Below are 20185 nucleotides of genomic sequence, written 5' to 3'. Positions count from 1 at the left end.
TTTAATGTATTAATTGCTATCGGGATGTTAAGAGCATTCCATGGAATATAACAACAAGTGTTTCCGAAGTGAATTACCTACCCAACCTTTAAGTACATTAGTAAAGCTAAACTACTAAAGGTACCATGAGAGATCCTCCCTTTGTAACTTTGATTGTTTTCCATGGCTTACTTTATATTTGGCAGACAAACATGCAGAAAGTTGTGTTACTACAGTTCCCACAATCCTTTGAGGATATGTGGAGATAACATATCATGTTGCATTTGATGCAGGAACGTGTGTAGGCCCTATTATTATTATTATTATTATTATTATTATTATTATTATTTAGGACTGTATTTGTTTGCATTTTGTCAAATAAGCACAATTAAATTATGCAGAATTAGTTACTTGAAATTCCTATTTGCAAAGTACTCATGGATGTGTGGACGACTAAAATATGTGATGATTCTCAGGCAAGTTCTGCATGAGTAAGAAGCTTCTTGGTTTCTATGATTTCTTAGCAGATTTATGGACAGTTTGAGATGATAATGTTTATTATTAGTCTTAAAAACAAACAGTGTATTTGACTAACCTTGTATCCTCCTGGCTGATTACCGATGAAAGCTGTAGCCTTCTCCCAACAGTCTGTCTTACTTTTAGAGATGTGCAGCAACTCTGGCATAGAGGGGTTTCGGATCATGTTGAGGTTAAGGGATGAGGATGATGATGATGATGAGTTATTGTAAAGGTAGTACCAAAAGCTGAAAAACAATGACAGTCAAATAAAAAAACTGGCACCAGCTAGCACATGCTAAATGACAAATTCAAGATAAATTGGCATGATATAGTTGAAATGCATTGTCATCTAAAACATATCCTTTTGTAGAACACATATGACACATAACATGTTAAAAGAAGGGGAAATGTATTGTTTTAGTACCTGATCTGGCATCCCAGAGCAGCCAGGTTGTCAACAAAGTACTCCAAATAGGCCGTAGAGAAAATTGGGCCTTCTTCGCCAGCTACATGCATGACATGTCCTGAATCCAACCGACAAACAATAATAAGAACATCAACAATCATGCTATCTAATTAACATTTGTATCCCACAAAGTAATACAACAAATGACAAACGCCAGTAGTTTAAGAATTACCAGAGGCATGTCCTGTGCTGTGGTCCAGTCCAGGTACTGAGGTGATGTTTGCCATCTGCCGTCTCCAGCGGTAAGAGGCAGGACTGCTGCTGCCGTTCCAACCACAGGAGTGATGCTCAAAGTCACATGACCCTTAACAAGAGAGAAGGAGTAAGATTACACAGCAGGATTTGGAAAAACTTGTCCATGCTTTTATCTTCAGTAGACTCGACTAATGTAATGGTGTCTTTACAGGTCTCACTAAAGAAAGCCGCTGCTCGAGTCCTCACTAACACTAAGAAAGTGGATCACATCACTCCTGTTCTGAAGTCTTTACACTGGCTTCCTGTGTGTCAAAGAATAGATTTCAAAAATACTGCTGCTGGTTTATAAAGCACTGAATGGTTTAGGCCCAAAATACATTTCTGACCTCCTGCTAAATTATGAACCATCCAGATCTCTCAGGTCTTCAGGGACTGGTCAGCTTTCTGTCCCCAGAGTCAGAACTAAACATGGAGAAGCAGCGTTCAGTTATTATGCTCCAAATATCTGGAACAAACTCCCAGAAACCTGCCGGTCCGCTGCAACTCTGACTACTTTTAAATCCAGGCTGAAGACTTTTCTTTTTGCCGCTGCTTTTAATTGATATATTCATATCTCACACTGCACTGTAACTTTTATTCATGTACCTTTGTTATTAATTTTTTATTATCTTTGCTTTCAAATGAGTGTTTTTAAATGCCATTTTATAATATGTTTCTTAATGCTCTTAATGTCTTTCCTTTTTGTAAAGCACTTTGAATTTCATTATGTTGAAAGGTGTTGTATAAATAAACTTGCCTTGCCTACAAATGGAAAGTATCCAAAGGTTTTGTGAAATAATTCAAAAGCATTCTTGTTCCCAGTATTGTGTTTATATTCTGTTTTATTGTATTTATTTTTTGCTTTTTTAGAAGACGAATACATAATAATTGAAATGTTAAACTCCTGCTATTTTTGACGCTATTGATCGCTTAGTGAACTTCACAAGCTTTCTGGCAGTATATATGGTTTAAAAAAACATAAACTCATCATTAACCAAATAGAACATTTGGACAACAAATATATTTTTATGCTGATATCTTTGTACTTTTACTGCAGGTATTACAGGAGTATCTCTACACTGTGATATTACTACCTTTACTTAAGTTAAAGATCTGAGTACTTCTTCGACCACTGGAAAGGTTTAACAAGACTTGAAAGACACAGCGTACCACAAAACCCTTCGTCCGAGCCATCTTCACAGTCCTTTTTAAAGTTACAGACGAGTCCGGCAGGAAGACATTCTCCAGATGTGCAGTTGAACCCCCCGTCAGGACAAGATGATACGACCACCATCAATACTGTAAAGAGAGTTTTATTACGAAGAGATACAAAGAAAATCTTCTCGGGGAGCTTGCAAAACACCTTTGACTTTAAACACAAACTTTACACCTCTTTTTTAACAGCCATGCACAAGATAATGTACACCAACAATGGCAGGGGGGATGTGGAGAAAATAAAATATAATTATATTTTTGACCAAATATCTTGATTTTGAGATTGTGACAATGTAGTGAAATTGACTGTTTTCGATAAATCAAAGTCAATAAAGTGGTTAAACAATATCAAAACTCAGACACATATGCAATACTTCAATATATATATATATATATCTAAGAGGATATCTGGTTTCAAATCACAATATCAAAATATGGCCAAGCCTAAGAATGCCTTTAATATATTATGTCCAGCTATGATGACCCTTACCTGACAGCAGAACACATATTTGCTTCATGTCTGGGGAAACAAACCACATGGCAAGAAAATCCAAAGAAAATGAAAGATCCAGTGTGATCATAACCCCAGCCAACCCTCTGATAAACAGTTTGTGACTGTTTTACTGGAGAGACGCTTTTATACCAACAGTTGAGCTGAGGCTGAGAGTCCTTATCGGTCGACCCTTAAGGCTTAAAGTCCACAGGGTTCTCAGTAAAGTGCGATACATTTCCGTGGCTCGTCTTTATGACCCTCGTTGTACGTCTCATTCATTTACAAAGTTACCGACGGTGATGTTACGTATCGTAGATGTTCCAGAAAAGTGTTTTTGTAGGTAAAAATATGAATGTGGGTTAACTGACATACAGTGAGGGGAGTCAGTTTGGATTTTAATCTAAAAAAATACACACACACACACATGAAAACGTATAGCACTTCATGTAATTTATATTTCTACCTTTACTTAAGTTAAGGAACTGAGTACTTCTTCGACCACTGGAAAAACTCAGCGTACCACAAAACTCTTCTTCTGAGCCATCTTCACAGTCCTTTTTAAAGTTACAGACGAGTCCGGCAGGAAGACATTCTCCAGATGACATTCTTACACTTCATGTCATTTATGAGTTTTCATTAAAATGAAGACGGTTAAGCTCTCATTGTTCGTTACCCTCACATTACTGGGTCATTTTTGTGATAATGACCTGCTTTAATGGATCTTATCTGATTTTCCAACTGGGAGATACAAATATCTGCATGTTCCAGTGTCAGTGTATGAGGTCAACACGTATGAGTAGGAGTGTATGAGGTCCATTATGAGAAGCCGGAGTGTATGAGGTCAACCACTATTCTGCATAACTGAGAGGGAAAGAGCAATTCATTTAAACTGTGTTTATAAGCCATGTAGAAAAGTACTTTAGTAAGCGCAGGCTTCAAAATCTCATTAAAAGGACCTTGATAAAAACACACTGCAGACTTGAAGGCAATGTATTTCAAATGTAATGGCGTTTTTCTTGGTCAATGGTTCACCCTCCACCACATTTTTTTTTTAACTTGAAAACACAAAACCAAACCAACAACATAATCTCCTTGACGGAGGTAAGCAATATTTTATAGACATTTGGTTAAATGTGCAGATGAAGCTTCTTGAAGAAACAGCATATAACCAAGGTTCCTACTTTACTTTCTATCTCATAAACATAATCTTTCTCTTTCCACTTCAAACGAATATGTCTTAACCTTCTATATCGTTTACAATGTCCGATGCACATGTTTTCTTTTTTTTGCCACAAAAAGCCATTGTTAATTACAAATGTGAGTATAATGCAGAATACAATTTGCACTAGTCCTACTTGTAAGCCTTGTAAAAAAAATCACTGCAGTCACAAAGGTTCATATTTCAGCACAGTCCTGAAAAAAGGAGAATAACCAAAGAGGAAGTGAAAATATAAAATGCTATGATATATGTTAAGGCACGTTTGGAGAACAGACCTCAACATCTGAAGGCCTCTGCCACTAAACAGGATATTGTGTTGCTACATTCAGGATGCACATTTTTTCTCTTCATCAGCAAAAGTGCAATATATTGCTCTGATAACTTTACAAGTAATCGTGTGCCTCCTTATAGCTATAATAAAACTTCTAGTATTTAGAAAATACAGTAACATAGTGACTTTAAGCAGTGTTTAAATGCAAGCATACACACTTCAAAAGTCAGCTCATTGTTTGGTATGACAGCTGGAAGGTCAGTAGGGTGTTGCAAGGTAGCATTAAGTTGTTGCTATCATTTAGCTAACCAGTTGTTTATAATTACAAACGTTTTTTAATTTATATTTTAATGACACAGATACACTGGCTTAACCATTGCAACAGTATTATGAAAAAAAGAGTATTGCTGCCCAACATTCATCGTCATCATCGCTATGGTAAATTCAATTTGTGCGATAAATATTGCAAAAGACTGCGATACTATGCTCAGAGATTGTTTGAGGGATACAAATTGTCAGTAGAAAACTGTACTTTTTTATTGGTAACGTTTGTGTTGGATTCATGTTGAATTTGTTCAACAATAACATATTTGGAACTAGTTTGGCTTGTTTATCCGCAGGGCAGACCAGGTACACAGAAAGTGTACATGAGATAAATTCAATCATGCTATCAACAGAGACACTGGATACTTTCGGCTATAATCCTGCAAACGTATCATCTCCTAATATGTTTTTTACTTCATCGTTTACAGATATACATTTCATCCCCATTTTTACATTAAAATGCAAGGAAAGTGACACAGAGGGACAGGTCCTAAATGGCAGAAACCATGGAGGTGCAATAAAGTCTTTGATGGTGGAAGCTGCACCAGACCACAGACCCCCGACATTGATGAGTCATGTTTAGCATAAATCTCTTACACATCATTTTCTTCCACGACAGGAAGTAAATGGGGCCACATTTTGAGATTTCTGGAGTTTGAGATCCGTGCAAGTGTGTGTGTGTGTGTGTGTGTGTGTGTGTGTGTGTGTGTGTGTGTGTGTGTGTGTGTGTGTGTGTGTGTACATGTGTGTACGTGTGTTTGTGTGTTTTCTGAATGTTGCCCCTACTTCCCTCCCAACCCCCCTTTTTTACCAGTAGCAAAATGTTGAAATGTGCAGAAGCAGGAAAAAAAGCTGACAGTGACAGTAGTATTAAGATTCCCTCCCTTTCATGTACATGCTCATAAGTCCTCTGCTTGCAATGCGTGGACAATGTCTGCGGCTCTGAGACTTATCAGGAGAATGACGACCCGGAGGATAACGCTAGCAGCCTTTTTGCTTTTCATCACAACATCTCAATGTTCAATGAGAAATGGTAAAGTAAGCACTCAACTTCTTTTATGTCACATATTCTGTATGTAAGGACTTACTTATTCTTTCTTTATATACATTGTTGACATCTGTGAGCTGTCAACGTGTGTCTTTGTACAGATGTAAAGATTAGCAACCTTCATACGTTTGTTTTACTGAAAATTAGTTTAATTTAATCATTAATTAAAACATTACATTACATGTTAGACGCTTTTATCCAAAGCGACTTACATACTCAATACTGTGGACAATCCCCACAGGAGCAATTTGGGGTGAAGTGTCCCAGGGACACAACAACATGCTGACTGCAGTGGGGTTTGAACCTGTGCTCCCCTGATCCGAACACCAACACACTAGTCCACTGCGCCACAGCCTCCCCAAAACTAATGTTAAAACACATTAAAAGTATTTGTTGAGACTACAGCTGACAGTGTTAAGGAGGCTCTGATGGCATCTGTAGTCTTCCATAATAAAACAGAAAAACAATGTTTTGAAGAGAGAGGAGCTCAAGTTGAAAAGAAGAAGTCTCCAATTAATTATTTTTATGAAGCTTTTTACTTGTTAATATTTCCAATTTGGAAAAAAACAAGTTATTTGACCAACTTTGAAGTTAATGCTTGTGCCTGTTTTCACATCTCTCTGCAGATTCCCCATTTGCACTCACTAACAAAGCCACTGCTTCGTGTTTGGTGAAAAGATCAGTCCGCTGCCTTGAAGTGCGCTGGACGACTGGTGATCGTCTTTTTGTTACCTCAAGCAAAAAGTGCCTTGGTGCTCAGGGCAAAAGTGTGGGGAGTGAAGTGAGCCTCTACGATTGTAACAACAGTGACCTACAAAAGTGGGAATGCAAGAATGAAACACTGCTTGCCCTCAAAGGCCAATCGCTCTACATTGAAGTCAAACCGGATGATTCAATTGCTCTCTCCAGAACTGTCGGGCCCAATAACAAGCTCACCATCACAGGGACAGCCAGCGGTGCTTGTTCAAGAACATACAGAGGTACAGTATGAACACTGAACAGCCACACCCTACAATAAACAACACAATAAAAAATCCCAGTAAAAATCATGCATATTTGTGTCAGTTGAATGATGCCACGTGTTTCTTCTCACTAGAGTTTGGCTGTGATTGACGGAAGTAAATTGAGTGAGAAGAGAAAACATTTCAAGACGATTTCATTTGATCAACCTCTTGATTCCCTTTTAGAACTTTACACCCTTGAAGGCAATGCGTTTGGGAAGGTCTGCATGTTTCCCTTCATGTACAAAGACCGGTGGTTTGGAGACTGCACTACATACGACTCCTCGGTAAAGCGTCAATGGTGTGCAGTTGAAACAAAATATGAACATGAACGGTGGGGATACTGCCCTACTAATTGTGAGTACTGCATTTCATTTACAACATTACATGCATCTTTAGGCAGATTCGTTTTGGTTTCAGAGTACATATTACGTGATATTTTTTACGAGTTGATGTGTAGTTTAATCAACATAACCTGATGCTAAACACAAAGCATGCAATGTGAGAGCTCACTTTTAGGTTAAAAAGTGATGAATTGTTGTTTGAATTAATTCAGTATTAACTTTTTGATGTTACTGTGTTGAACAGCCAATGAACACTGGGCGAAGAACATTGTCACAGGAGCGTTTTACCAGATCAACACACAGTCGGTTCTGACTTGGGCCCAGGCTGATGCCAGCTGCAAACAGCAGGCGGCCAACCTGCTCAGCATCACAGACCCTCACGAGCAGGCGTTTGTCTCAGGTAAGATACCACCTGGTGGATGGTGCAGATGCATACTGACCCACCATAGAGTGGTCACTTTGTACATGTATCATCTCACATGGGTTAAATGGTCTGTTGGTAAATCAAAAAGCCCTTAAATGATCTTAACATGTTAAACTTTTTGAGATAGAGTCTAGCACTTTTTTATAAATTGATATTTAAAATGATGTTTAATGCATCTATTCTAAGTAAGGAAAACATGGCCAGTATTTGTTTCAGTAAGATACTCTGTACGTTTGGAATCTTAAGATTTTGTTTGAAAATAAGTTTTACCAAATGACATTTACTTTTCAAACCACTGAAATTGTTTTATTCAATAGACATGTTGTTGTTTTGTTTAGGGGGAAAACAAGAAACAAGTTTATTAATTTTTTTATTTATTTGACAGGGTCAGTGCACATTGATTGACATTTCTGTAAATGCGCCAGAGTTAGCCAACAGGTTATTTTTCATCTGCAGTCCCTGGACAAAACAAAATGCACTTCAAATGACAGTGATACAATGACTACCAGTAACCAGTAGTTCTAGAAAAAAAGGCCTCCAGAACATTATGATCAGCCTAATGTTGGTCCAAGGGTCATTGTGACACTGCGACACAGAGGAAATTGTGCAATCCATTTTTACAGGAGTGATATGAAGCCTCTGCACTTTGGTTGCAAATCTGTAGGTCTCGTTGAAACTAGCTCCCAATCACTCTCAGTTTATTTATTATATTTTTATCACACATCATTAGATGTACTAATATGCACTGTTTTTCTCTAATCCTGACACTCTTAAAGGACATGGTTAATTTTTTAAGCTTTCCCTTGTGTGACTTTGAATTCTGCCTTTTGCTGACTTGTTATAAAGCATGCAAAAGAGGAACAATGTGCAAAAGAGGAACAATTTCTTTACTCTGTCCTTTTCCCTTTTTTCTCCCTCTCAAACACACAAACACACATTAACACACAGCACTAATGGGATCAGGGAAACTTCAACTGTGGATCGGGCTGGTCCTTGACCAAGATCATGGCTGGCAATGGACGGATTCGAAGCCCTTCTGTTATCTGCGATGGACTGCAGGTAAGTCTGCACGCCAGAACAGTTCAAAGTGATCTTCCAAAGTTCCTCTAGGAAATGACCCTATCATTCCCTACAAACTCTCTAACTGACTGTGTGTTCAGCTTATTGTTTTGGTTTTAGAGCCTAATACTTTATTGTTATGGTTCACTCTCATGACACGCACCATTGTGGTTTTTAGTGAAAAACTGTAAACTGTAAACTACCTGCATAGCACTAAACCGACTCAGTTAGCAATTAGCTTGCATCATGATGAAGCATTAAGCAGCTAAATCCTTGTCAATGTTGCTGTTTCAATGCCGACAAAAATCAGCTTTTTCTAATAATGAAACATGCACACAAAACATATTTTCCAGTCATCCTGTCCCTAAATGAATATCCCTTTCGAAATAAATTCCACTTTTTTTCCCTTGATAAGATCCCATAACTTCCTCATTTAAATAAGGGATATTATTGGACAGGATTGCAAGATGTGTTATACCTTATGATATCTAGAGAAACAAGAAACCAGGCTGTGTTAGTCAGTGTATCTAGTCCGTGTATTTTAATCTCCACTCATAAAGAAAGGAATCTCATGTTAACTCATCATCTTCTTTTAGGTAATCCACTTCCTAATCCTGGACACAACTGTGCATTTCTTGACTCTGCTGGGCAGCACACCTGGCAAAGTTCATCCTGCGGCAAGAAACTGAGCTACGTCTGCTACAAACCCGGGGTCCCTCCAACTCCTCCACAAAGTACATAAACATATTCTACCTTCCCAAAAGCTACTGTTTTTCCTTGTTGGTATCAGTCATTCATCCCCTTTTGTTCCTTTTCTCATCAGTTGAGCAAGGATCTTGTCCAGACCCTTGGATTCCCTACAATGGACACTGTTTCCACCTTAAGCGGACAGCTCTAATGTGGACTGATGCTCAGATAGATTGTCGTAATGAAGGAGGGGATCTAGTGAGCATCCGCAACGTGGAGGACCAAAGCTTTATCATCTCGCAACTTGGATATGGTACGGGATGACACGACAGTCTAACTTCTTAACGTCTTTTTTATGCTGTGGATTGATTTCAAAACCTAATCTATTTTTTTATTTGACATGAACACACTCAGACTTAAACATCATAAAATGTTGATCTCCATGACATGCAAGAATTTAAAAATACAGTCAAATGTATTAGGATTAGTTATTTATTCATGAGATAACTAACGATGCACTTATAATCATGTCGGAGACATTGTTAATTGGCGCAATCTCAAAATGGGATAATTATTAATATATTTCAATGTTTGTTGACTGTTAAGGGGTCTGCAGAAGACAAGGTTAGCATTTTACAGAGTTAACAGCAGAGTAAATCGATAGGGAAGACTGTAAAATACAGTATAATAAAGAAACAAATACAGCTACACCAATGTACTGAGAAAATATGTATCACCTAAAGTAGAAAGTGCAATACTTGCTGACAGATTTACTGATGTCTACAATTGCTTATTTCTTACCAATGTTCACATCAACAAAACGTCCACTATTATAGTTGAAGAACATGTTAAAAGAGTAAGATTTTTGCCAATGGTTGACATGAGATACTGTATATTCTTTACTGCCCATGTTTGCAGCACCCACTGATGAGCTTTGGATTGGGCTGAACGACAGGACGACAGAGGGGCTGTTTGAATGGAGCGACCACTCCACTGTCAGTTACACCAGCTGGGAGTTTGGGAAACCTACTGTTTCCGCACATACAGTCAACTGCGTTCTGATGAAGGGAGATGTAAGGAGCACCATGTGGATATGACTGTTTTTATTATTTATTGTATCCTTCCTATACCCATTCAATACCACTAAATCCATACAGGTCATACATGGGGAAAGGTCAGATACCACCCTGGTTGAATGGAACTTTAGAAAAGCTCTATTGATTTGTACAATAAATATGCAGATGCATTTTGTTTGTAAAGACAGATTTGATCTTATCCTGGGCGACGAAACAAATTTAGAGCTTAGGGTCGAATTCATCAATTATTTTATTTTGTTGGAAGCTACGAACGTAGTTCGTAAGTAGTTATACTCGCATATATTTATTATTGTTTGTGACATTCAGTAAAATTGTCATTGTCATAACATAAGAGACATTTACTCGTAGTGCAGGACAATATTACATATAAAACCACATTCAATATTACAAGAACAAATCTGTTGTCTGTCGTATAAGATAAAGAATAAGCATTAGAAATGTCCCATTATGAATGAGTGTTGTAGTCAATCCATCCAGTATATTTGATTCAAATGTATGCATCATTTTTACAGTTTTTTTCTTCTTGCAGAATGCTAACTGGGCGGATAACTATTGTGGAGATAAACATGGTTTTATCTGTATGAAGCAAAGCTCCTCAGAAACCAGCCCGGTAAAAGTAGATGTGGACATTGGCTGCGAAGCTGTGAGTACATGTTGTTAGAGGAAAGAGTATATGAGCTCTATAAGCATATAATATGAATTCATAATATAGTATCAAAGTGCATGATTAATAAGACAGAAATTACCTTTGAATAGTTACTGGCTATATATCACGTTCAGATGTAGGTCAGCTTATTATCTCTCTCATGTATACTGAACCAATGCAGATAAATGTCTTTTTTGTACAAAATGGATATGTAGCATTTTAAAATCACAACTCTCAAGATCTAATTAGTTCTCTGTGTCCTACAGGGTTGGAAAAGACATGGGTCCTATTGCTACTTCATAGGAACGGAGACAAAGACGTTTGATGAAGCGAAAGATGCCTGCACGACCTCAAGCTCCTACTTAGCTGATGTTTCCAATGGGTAAGACCCCTTATGTTTGTATTAGAGATGAGATGACTATGTGCAAGTGCCATACACTATATTCCACACGATTGGATTAAACAAAAACTAAAAGTCCATCTACTTGTGTAACTACTTCCAGAGTGGATAATGCCTACCTCGTCAGTTTGGTTGGGTTGAGGCCAGAGAAATACTTCTGGCTCGGCCTCTCAAACCAGAAAAACATTGATCAATTTGTGTGGACCAACTCAGACACGGTGAAGTTTACTCACTGGAACGCTCAAATGCCAGGTAGGGTGAAAGATGCAATTGTATCTTTAAAAAAGGAGGCATTACCAGTAGCTCCTCGATTAACAATAACATATTTATACCCAAATCAAGGTTACGAAAAAGGCTGTGTTGCCATCACAACTGGGATATTGTCTGGACTCTGGGATATGCTGCCCTGCACCAATACGGAGAAATACATCTGCAAACATCTGGCACAGGGGGCAGTTTTAACCCCTGTGCCACCCACTCAAAGACCTCCTGAGTGTGAGGAGGGTTGGAATCGAATTGGAACAAGAAACTTCTGTTCAAAGGTACAACCAGCGGTCAACGCAAATAAAACATGTTGATACCAACAGAAAAATATGTCCTTTCACATTTACCATCAAATTAATTAATTCAAAAAATATAACCAAACTTTAAACTACTACTATTGTATGTTAGCTGTTGTTTCTAGGGACAATCTGATCATCATCATGAGCATAAGTTGAATATTGGCCAAAATGACTGGGTTGGTAATCAGAGGCTTAAACTATCTGTCAAAAGTTATAAATGCAGATCAGTGGAGTTATAGCAAGTACTTGGCACTGAAATTATGATTTCTTTGTTACAGTTATCTAAATAATTATTTTATACAGAGTTGCAACTTAAATTGAATCTAAAATGTTTTAATGGTGCTGACCAACAATCAAGCATTTCTATATATGTTGCCATACTACATATACACAGTATAGTTTCTCCTGTGATGTATTAATGGGTTTGCACTGGTTTATTCCACATATGATTACCTCAGGAGTTAGAAGGGACCAAAAACAGAGCTAAAGAGAGTAAATATTGGGCCAGATAGAGAGGAACCCGCCTCCAATTGAATAACTGTTTGCTAACGAGTTTGCCATATGAACTAAAAGGAGATGATACTGTATGTCGGTGTTGTGTAAACGACTTGTTTCCCCAAGTGGCGAGAAACATTACTGTTTGTGTGGGCCAATGTCACAGGTCACAAATAATTTATTTCCAATTTTTTGTTAAAAAAAAATACAAATATTAAATAAATATGATCTGGTTTACTTTAATCAGGTTTTCCCTCTTGTGCTCAGTTTTTCACAGGGCCTCGTGCAAATGAGAAGACCTGGTTTGAGGCCAGGGATTATTGCAAGGCCATTGGAGGAGACCTGCTCAGCATCCACAGCTCAGCTGAGCTGGTTGTGGCACGGTATGAGCCTGTTTGAACTATTACTTAAAAAGTGACACGGATTAATATACAGTGTGGTATTAGATCCCTCTGAAAGAAAAATAATAAAAAAAGACACAAAACTTACACTGAATACGTAAAATAATAGAATAAGAAGTTCACCTTGCAATTGAGATCTGTTAATTTGCTTGAGTACTTTTTGTTGTAGTTTTCATCTCTTCAATTAAGTCATACGGGGTAACAGTAGTCAATATAATAATAATAATAATACTAATAATATGGATAGATAAATCATTTATTAATCTTTGTACTGCAGACACGGAAAAGCCTGGATTGGACTTCGTATTCCTGACCCTGTCTCTGGTTTTACATGGACTGATGGATCACCGGTTAGTTGACTGTGTTTTACTTTTTCCAACTAATCTGATCATCAAAATCACTCAATCCTGTAAATATGTATTTTCGTTCACAGGTAAACTTCCTACACTGGCAGGAAGGAGAGCCCAATAATCACAACAATGATGAATCTTGTGCTGAGTTCAGGATTCACAACTGGGATGAGTCCGGGTCTTGGAACGATGTGAACTGTGAATTGTTCAATGACTGGCTGTGTCAGATCCGCGCAGGTACGGTTGAAAAAGAGTGTAGTTAATGCTTTTCTTTTAAGACGTTGTTTTAAACATTCTTTCAGGAACAACTGACTTGATATGTATTTATATTTTATTTTGTCTTCATTGGACCATTTTAGTTTTAATTCTTATTTTTAAATTATATGTTTTTTTGCACATTCTTATTTCTTATGTTTATATAAATATTGTGTTTTATTTATATTTTTTAATTAATGAGGAAACTATCACACATTTGCCAGGTTAAATAAAGTATTTATTATTCTGAAATACTTTTACAACGACAGGGTTTAAGATATGTCTTGAATAATAACACAAATTATTTATCTTACATTTAACTTATCTTATATTCAATCAGATAATAAAACTAGGCAAGATGGCGTGTTACCCTTTCTGATTAACATGATCAAAAAGTAAGAAAAGACTCAAAGACAAGTACCTGGAGGATGGGAGATGTTTTTGCTTTCTTCTGCATGAAATTGACATTATTTTGTGGCCTTACAGGAGTGACACCAAAGCCACCTCCAAATAATACTGTGGTGGGTAAGTGACTTTGTATAACCAAACACACACCCATGGGGATAGAAACAAGTGCAACACATTTAGACATAGCTGTTTAGTTACAGTCACATGTAACACTTTTTGATGTGTTCAAGTACTAGCTTAACATTTCACAGTTATGATTAGTATATATAATGATCACAAAAGTCTTACAATTGGCTGTTTCAGATGCTAAAACCCAAAATGTAACACATCTTATTGAAATGTGAACATACAAATATATTAAAGGGTCATGAAAACCAAGTGAAAGACAACTGGGACATTTTTAAATATGACTTTTTCTTAATTAAGTAGTTTATTATTGTCCTAAACCAATATATCTTTAAAAAAAAAGAAGAATGAAGGCACACTTGGGATAGGCCATATAAAGGACCAAAACTCATTAACTTTGATGTTTTGTAAACTTTCAGATGAGGAGTGTTATAGTGTTAAAGATTGGCTAGAACGGAAAAAAAAAGAAAGGAAAACTTGAAAAAGAAAATACATTGAAAATTGTCAATATCTTTCTAAAACCTTTGCAGCATTTAACACGACATCTGACGGCTGGCTTGTGTGGAGAGGGAGTCAGTATTATGTGAACGGAATGGTAATGTCCATGGAGGACGCTCGTCTCTTCTGTCAGCAGAGGCATGGGGACTTGGTGTCCATCAACAGCAAAGACGAAAATGTCTTCCTATGGAAACAGGTAGGGGTCTTCGTGTGTGTTTTTCTTACACCTTGAAAGTGTACCCTTATTAGAAGAGCCTTTTATAACTAGAAGGGGTCTTAAAGGTTGCGTGTTTGTGTGTTTGCAGATTTCCAGAAGCTATGGGTCCTATTATATAGGTTTGTCAGTCGATCTTGATAGGTCATTTTGGTGAGTATAAATATAAAATTATATAAAATGAAATACAATGATTTGATCTAAAGTGGTTAGGGAAATCGTTGTTGCCTATTGCTGATAATACTATGTGCATTTTATTGTGCATAATTTACATTATGTCATCCTCAACCATGCATTATTCCACTTTTCCTAACCTTCCGGTTTACCTTTTTAAGTAATTGTAACGCTTTAGTTGGACTTCATGCATAACTTTTCTTGATTTTAGTGGGTTTTTTTTTTTAAATGTGCAAGTCATTTTTACCTCTATATTTAATTTTTCTGCGGTTTATGAACCATGGAAAAATGGTTGATAGTATATAATTTGGGTTACAGTATATAATGTGAAACTACTATTCTTTGCTTGATTACACATTGTAATTGATGTAACTGTGTGTGGTTTAAGGTGGATGGATAATTCTCCAGTGGGGTATCAAAGATGGGATGAAAATCAACCAAATGATAATTCCTTTGATGAGAGCTGTGTTACTATGACTTATTACATGGGTGAGTAAATTCAAATTGAACGATGATAAAGAGACAAGATGTTCTAAATAAGATTAGATGTAAGTAAAATGTTGCTGGTGAAATGTTACTGATCATATCTCTGCTGACTTTATAGGCTTCTGGCGTACTGTTAATTGTGGCCAGGAGCAACGATCCATCTGTAAACGAGGAGGCTCTCCACCCGTCAACAGCACTGCTGCCCCCAAAGTCCCTCCTAAAGGTGGCTGTCCACTCAAATGGACCAAATTTGACTCAAAGGTGAAAAACAACTGCTAAATTATGTTAATATCTTCAGCACAAATCTTACAATACCACTTATTTAATCTCAGTTATTTAGCATTTAGATGTTCTTTGTCTCATGGGACTGATTTGTTTTGAAGGTCATATCAGATGGCCTTGAAGCTTAAATACAAAATGTTTTTTGGTTGTAGAGGGAAAATAATCAATATTTTATTCCTCATTTATAGTGTTACAGTATTATTAGCAGTCGAGTGGCCACCTGGGAGGAAGCAAGGAGACAGTGCATTACCATGAGAGGCAATTTAGCGTCAATTTCCACAAGACGTGTGCAAGGTTTGTTCCACATTTATTCCTATTGTTTTAATTATCATCATGTAACATAATCATGAATATGATCTAAATACAGAAAGGGAACGTTCCTGCTTAACCTTAAAACAACTGCACAAATTTAACAGGCACATATTTGAGATGTCATTTATATGGTGTCTTCTAACTGATTTAAATCTAATTTAATCACAATCTTAAAAAAAATGAACCAAAAAAGGTTATAACGACTTAATTTCTACCATTTACATTTTCAGCATTTTTGACTACTAAAATGGCTGAAATATCAACTACAGACCTGTGGATTGGTTTAAATGGTTTGAAACAAGACGGGTTTTTCTGGACTGATGGCAAAACAAGGCTATACACCAACTGGGGCTATTCTGTAAGTACACACAATCTACAAACTTGTTGTTGAGTTGCTGTCTAGATGGAAAAAGTGTTTGAAATATTTGTTATCTTGTTCTGCTCTTTAGAAACAACGACGTCGTCCGGGGACCTTTTATAAAAGATGGGATGAGGTAACATTTTAGCTGCTTGTTTAAAGTTAAATATCAGTCTTTTTAGTTTTTAACACCAGATAAAGGTAGTAAGCAGTCCAATCAATCAATCAAGACTGCTGCAATTTTAAACCATGATTCAGAATTTGTTTACATTTGAATGTCATACTGTAAAGATGTTTGACTTCCCACCCCACTCCTAATATACTTAAGCAGGAACAATGTGTTATGATGACAAGGAGTCCTGATCTTGGTACCGGGAAATGGCTTATCAAGGGCTGCAATGACACCAATGGATTTGTCTGTCTTCAAAATCTTGGTGAGTTTATGAAAATGAAAGGTGATGTATGCATGTCTTGAATTAAGAAATTAGGGTACCGCATTATATAGCCTAAACATCATTGTGCATTCTCCGTAGTAGAGTAAAGATGATTTGAAAAAGTGTTTGCAGTCAAATTAACAGTTTACGTGGCAATAAGATGTCTGTAAAAATAACAAAACATAAAAAAACGATTGTCTTCCTCTCAACAGACCCACATATCCCGCCCCAACCAGAACCAGACATTTCTAACATCTATGTACATCTGGGAAATGACAGCATCAGAGTTGTGACTAACAATCTGACCTGGGAGAATGCAAAGAAGCTATGTGAAAATGAAAAAGCAAACCTGGCTAGCCTGCGAAACGAGTGGACGCAGGCCCACGTGGAGCTGCAGGCTATGCACCTCAAAGCCCCTCTTTGGATTGGACTGAACAAGAATCAGGTACATAGCTGCAGAAAGCTCAACATTACTGTCGAAACAACTCCTATGGGCTAGTTTCAGAGTTTCACTGTTTTTGTTTTTATAACTGATTTACTATAGATAATTATAAGATTTTATCCATGAGGAAACAACAAAGTGTACAATTGTTTAATCTATGTGGCACAAAATTACATTTCAAAAAGCCATTGACAATGCATGCCAAATTAAAATGGTGATTTGATCCATTCTTGTTTTCAGACACAAGGGTATTTTAGGTATATTGATGGCTGGCACCTGAATAATGCAGGCTGGGCTGCAGGGGAACCAAGCAGGAACAGGCCGTGTGTGTTCCTTAATGTGGATGGAAAATGGGAGACTGCTTTCTGCAACCAGACCATGAACAGTGTTTGCATGAAGTCTTCAGGTACGAACGCAAATAGATAGTGTCAAGTAAGGGTGTAATGAAACATGATATGGATGCATAACATCAACAATAACTCCAATAGCATGTCTTTGTCCATGCGCAAGTCCTTCCTTTACATTGAACAGTGCCTAAACATCGTTAATGTGACACTTTATAGGTAACAGGAGGTCTATTTGTATCCTTTTTATTTAATTGTAGATTTTCTTTCATTTAAATGTCTGGAAGAGCTAACTCGTAAAATTGTCAAATTATATTTTAGTTGATTTTTGTGAAAATGTAAGAGATAATTGACATATTGTATCGTATTGTTCTACATACAGTAAGCAGGTTTTCTGTGGCAGACACTGGTCGCAATACCATAGAGCATATATCATCTTATCATTTTATGAGCCAGCAGTGATTTCCTTGAACATAAACAATACTTTCTCTGTCAATCACAGATTTGCCACCAACAGAGTCAACCAACTTCCCAGGGATTTGCCCTGACGAGACGAATGAGGAGTACCACCAGAGTTTTACCTGGCTGCCATACAAGGGTCATTGTTATTTGTTTATAACAGAGGAAATTGAATGGGCAGATGCAGCTAGCAGCTGTGTCAGGCATGGTAAGAGACACATGTTATTTATATATGTATTCATTGTGTGTTATATGTATTATTAATGTAACTTTTGTATATCATGTACTGCCCAAATAATATAAAATAAAGTTTTCTAAAAAAAAACTAAGAGATACATCCTGCAGAGAATAATTGTATACCTAGCCCTAATATTTGTTGTTTTATTAGGACATGTTAATGTTGTTCTACAGGTCAGTAAATGTGACCAAACCACAACTAGCAATAGGGTTTAGGTAATTGTTATAACCGGTTCTGTTATTTTGTTCTGAAGGTGGAATCCTGGCTAGTATCGAAGATCCAGATGAGCAACAATTCATTCAAAACAATGTGAAAATGTTTCAAGATAGCCACACCGCTTTCTGGATCGGCTTGTATAAAACTCATAAAGGTACGACTACACTCTTTGTACCAATACACATTTTATTTAAAAGAAAAACTGTTCTTAAAGTTAATTAATTATTCCTCACTGAAATGCATTGCGTGTATCCGTCGGATCTAACCTGTTTAATACATTTTCTTCCTCTTGAAACTGAACTTGTGGAAACCTTAACAAAAAGCTTTGATGGTGCATTGTTGCGTATCTTTGCGCAGTGCTGCCACCTGTCGGTCAAAGGAATAATGTTTGAAAAATGAATTGCAATAGTATTATATGTATTTCGCCATGCATGTATTTGAAAATGATTGTAGCTCTCTTGGTTTTGTACGTGATTAAATGAAAACAAACTAAACATTTTTAAAAAATCTTCCAAATGAAAAATTCTAGCTTGAATTCACCAAATATAGTGTTTACCAGATGTTGCCCCTGTAGTGATACAATCATTGTCCGTTTGGCCCCAGGAACATGGATGTGGTTGGATACAACTGTGATGGACTACACTAACTGGGCTGCAGACGACACTGATAATGACTACGCAGAGATGGCCACCTCGGACGGGGCTTGGAAGACGGGGCGCAGATGGCACGACAGATCATACGTCTGCGAAACACCCAAAGGTAAGATCACTTAACCATGTCATTTAAATGTTTCTTTTCAGAATGTAGCATAATATTACACATTTATATTACATAAAAGAGATTAATAATATGAGACATTTTCCTTTCCCCCCCCCCCCCCCCAACAGTGATGCCTTCAGATCCAGGAGGAAAACCTGGTAAGTCTTCGTTGAGTATTTGATCATTATTATTGGAAAAAAAACCATTACAGTAATATAACATTGACAGGTTTCAAAAATATGTAACGGAAAATAAAATAAATGTTTGGATTGTTTTGACTGATATCTTCTTTGATGAAATGTGTGCAGAACCCCTGAAAAAGGATCCTCACAGTCGTGTCCACACCAGTTTGATAGTCGTGCTGATAATTACCGTCACTTCTACGCTGATAGCCTTTGGATTTTTCGTCTACAAGAAGGCTCCCCGTCCCACCTTACCCACCTTTGACAATCCGCTCTACTTCGACAGAGAACGATCCCAACCTGATGTGGTCGATACCAATAAACTGATAGAGAATGCAGAAGAGGAAAACCCTGAGCCTATTATAGCTCTGTGATTTATAAAGTAGTAAAATCTAGTGAGACACTGAATCCCAGGCTCATGTATTACACGGTGATGCTTTGTTTGTTTGTTTTTGCTTTGTTTTGTTTTTTACAATATTCAGTGTATATTCAGTTATTTAACAATAAGTCACTAAGTGTGAGTTTCAATGGAGTTGGCTATGTCTGACCTCCTGGAACAGAACAGTTTAGGCTCTAGGATGTCTCAATGGGAATGATTGTTTTTTGATTTTGTCTTTTTATCTGATTAAATGTACATAATATAATTGTTACATGTTATGCTTATGCTCATTAGATGCTGTAGATTGCTTGTGCTCTTAATATGAAAATAAATCTCACTGCCTGTCACTGTTAAATAAACAATAAACTTGGTACTACATGGTAA

The 20185-nt window shown here is 37.1% G+C and overlaps 2 protein-coding genes across 3 annotated transcripts in view; one reads left to right on the top strand and one right to left on the bottom strand.

Moving 5' to 3' along the window:
- Positions 1-3511, bottom strand: part of si:ch211-106h4.4 (MAM and LDL-receptor class A domain-containing protein 2) — a 40736-nt gene extending 37225 nt beyond the window's left edge. The window contains exons 1-5 of the mRNA XM_034208854.1: positions 3427-3511; positions 2369-2497; positions 1137-1268; positions 923-1022; positions 575-743 (exon numbers count right to left, since the gene is read on the bottom strand). Coding sequence (XP_034064745.1) covers positions 575-743; positions 923-1022; positions 1137-1268; positions 2369-2497; positions 3427-3511 — 615 coding nt within the window. The remainder of the gene's footprint in view (positions 1-574; positions 744-922; positions 1023-1136; positions 1269-2368; positions 2498-3426) is intronic.
- A 2109-nt stretch (positions 3512-5620) lies between these two features.
- On the top strand, positions 5621-20185 carry LOC117542205 (macrophage mannose receptor 1-like). Of its 2 annotated transcripts, none has more exons than XM_034209757.1 (31): positions 5621-5753; positions 6395-6748; positions 6956-7126; positions 7358-7513; positions 8486-8596; positions 9193-9330; positions 9420-9596; positions 10202-10356; positions 10910-11023; positions 11293-11408; positions 11530-11678; positions 11769-11968; positions 12752-12867; positions 13163-13235; positions 13319-13472; positions 13977-14015; positions 14555-14718; positions 14828-14889; positions 15299-15399; positions 15515-15657; positions 15867-15972; positions 16221-16348; positions 16440-16484; positions 16680-16782; positions 16995-17227; positions 17465-17630; positions 18071-18235; positions 18519-18635; positions 19085-19240; positions 19369-19398; positions 19549-20185. In XM_034209757.1, the coding sequence occupies exons 1-31, from the start codon at positions 5651-5653 to the stop codon at positions 19794-19796; spliced, it is 4293 nt and encodes a 1430-aa protein (XP_034065648.1). In that variant the 5' UTR covers positions 5621-5650; the 3' UTR covers positions 19797-20185. The 2 variants fall into 2 exon arrangements, with proteins under 2 accessions (XP_034065648.1, XP_034065647.1); XM_034209756.1 differs by having other exon boundaries at positions 16677-16782.

Source organism: Gymnodraco acuticeps, unplaced genomic scaffold (assembly GCF_902827175.1).
Source record: "Gymnodraco acuticeps unplaced genomic scaffold, fGymAcu1.1, whole genome shotgun sequence".
NCBI lineage: Eukaryota > Metazoa > Chordata > Actinopteri > Perciformes > Bathydraconidae > Gymnodraco > Gymnodraco acuticeps.
This window is presented reverse-complemented; position numbering and strand designations above follow the sequence as displayed.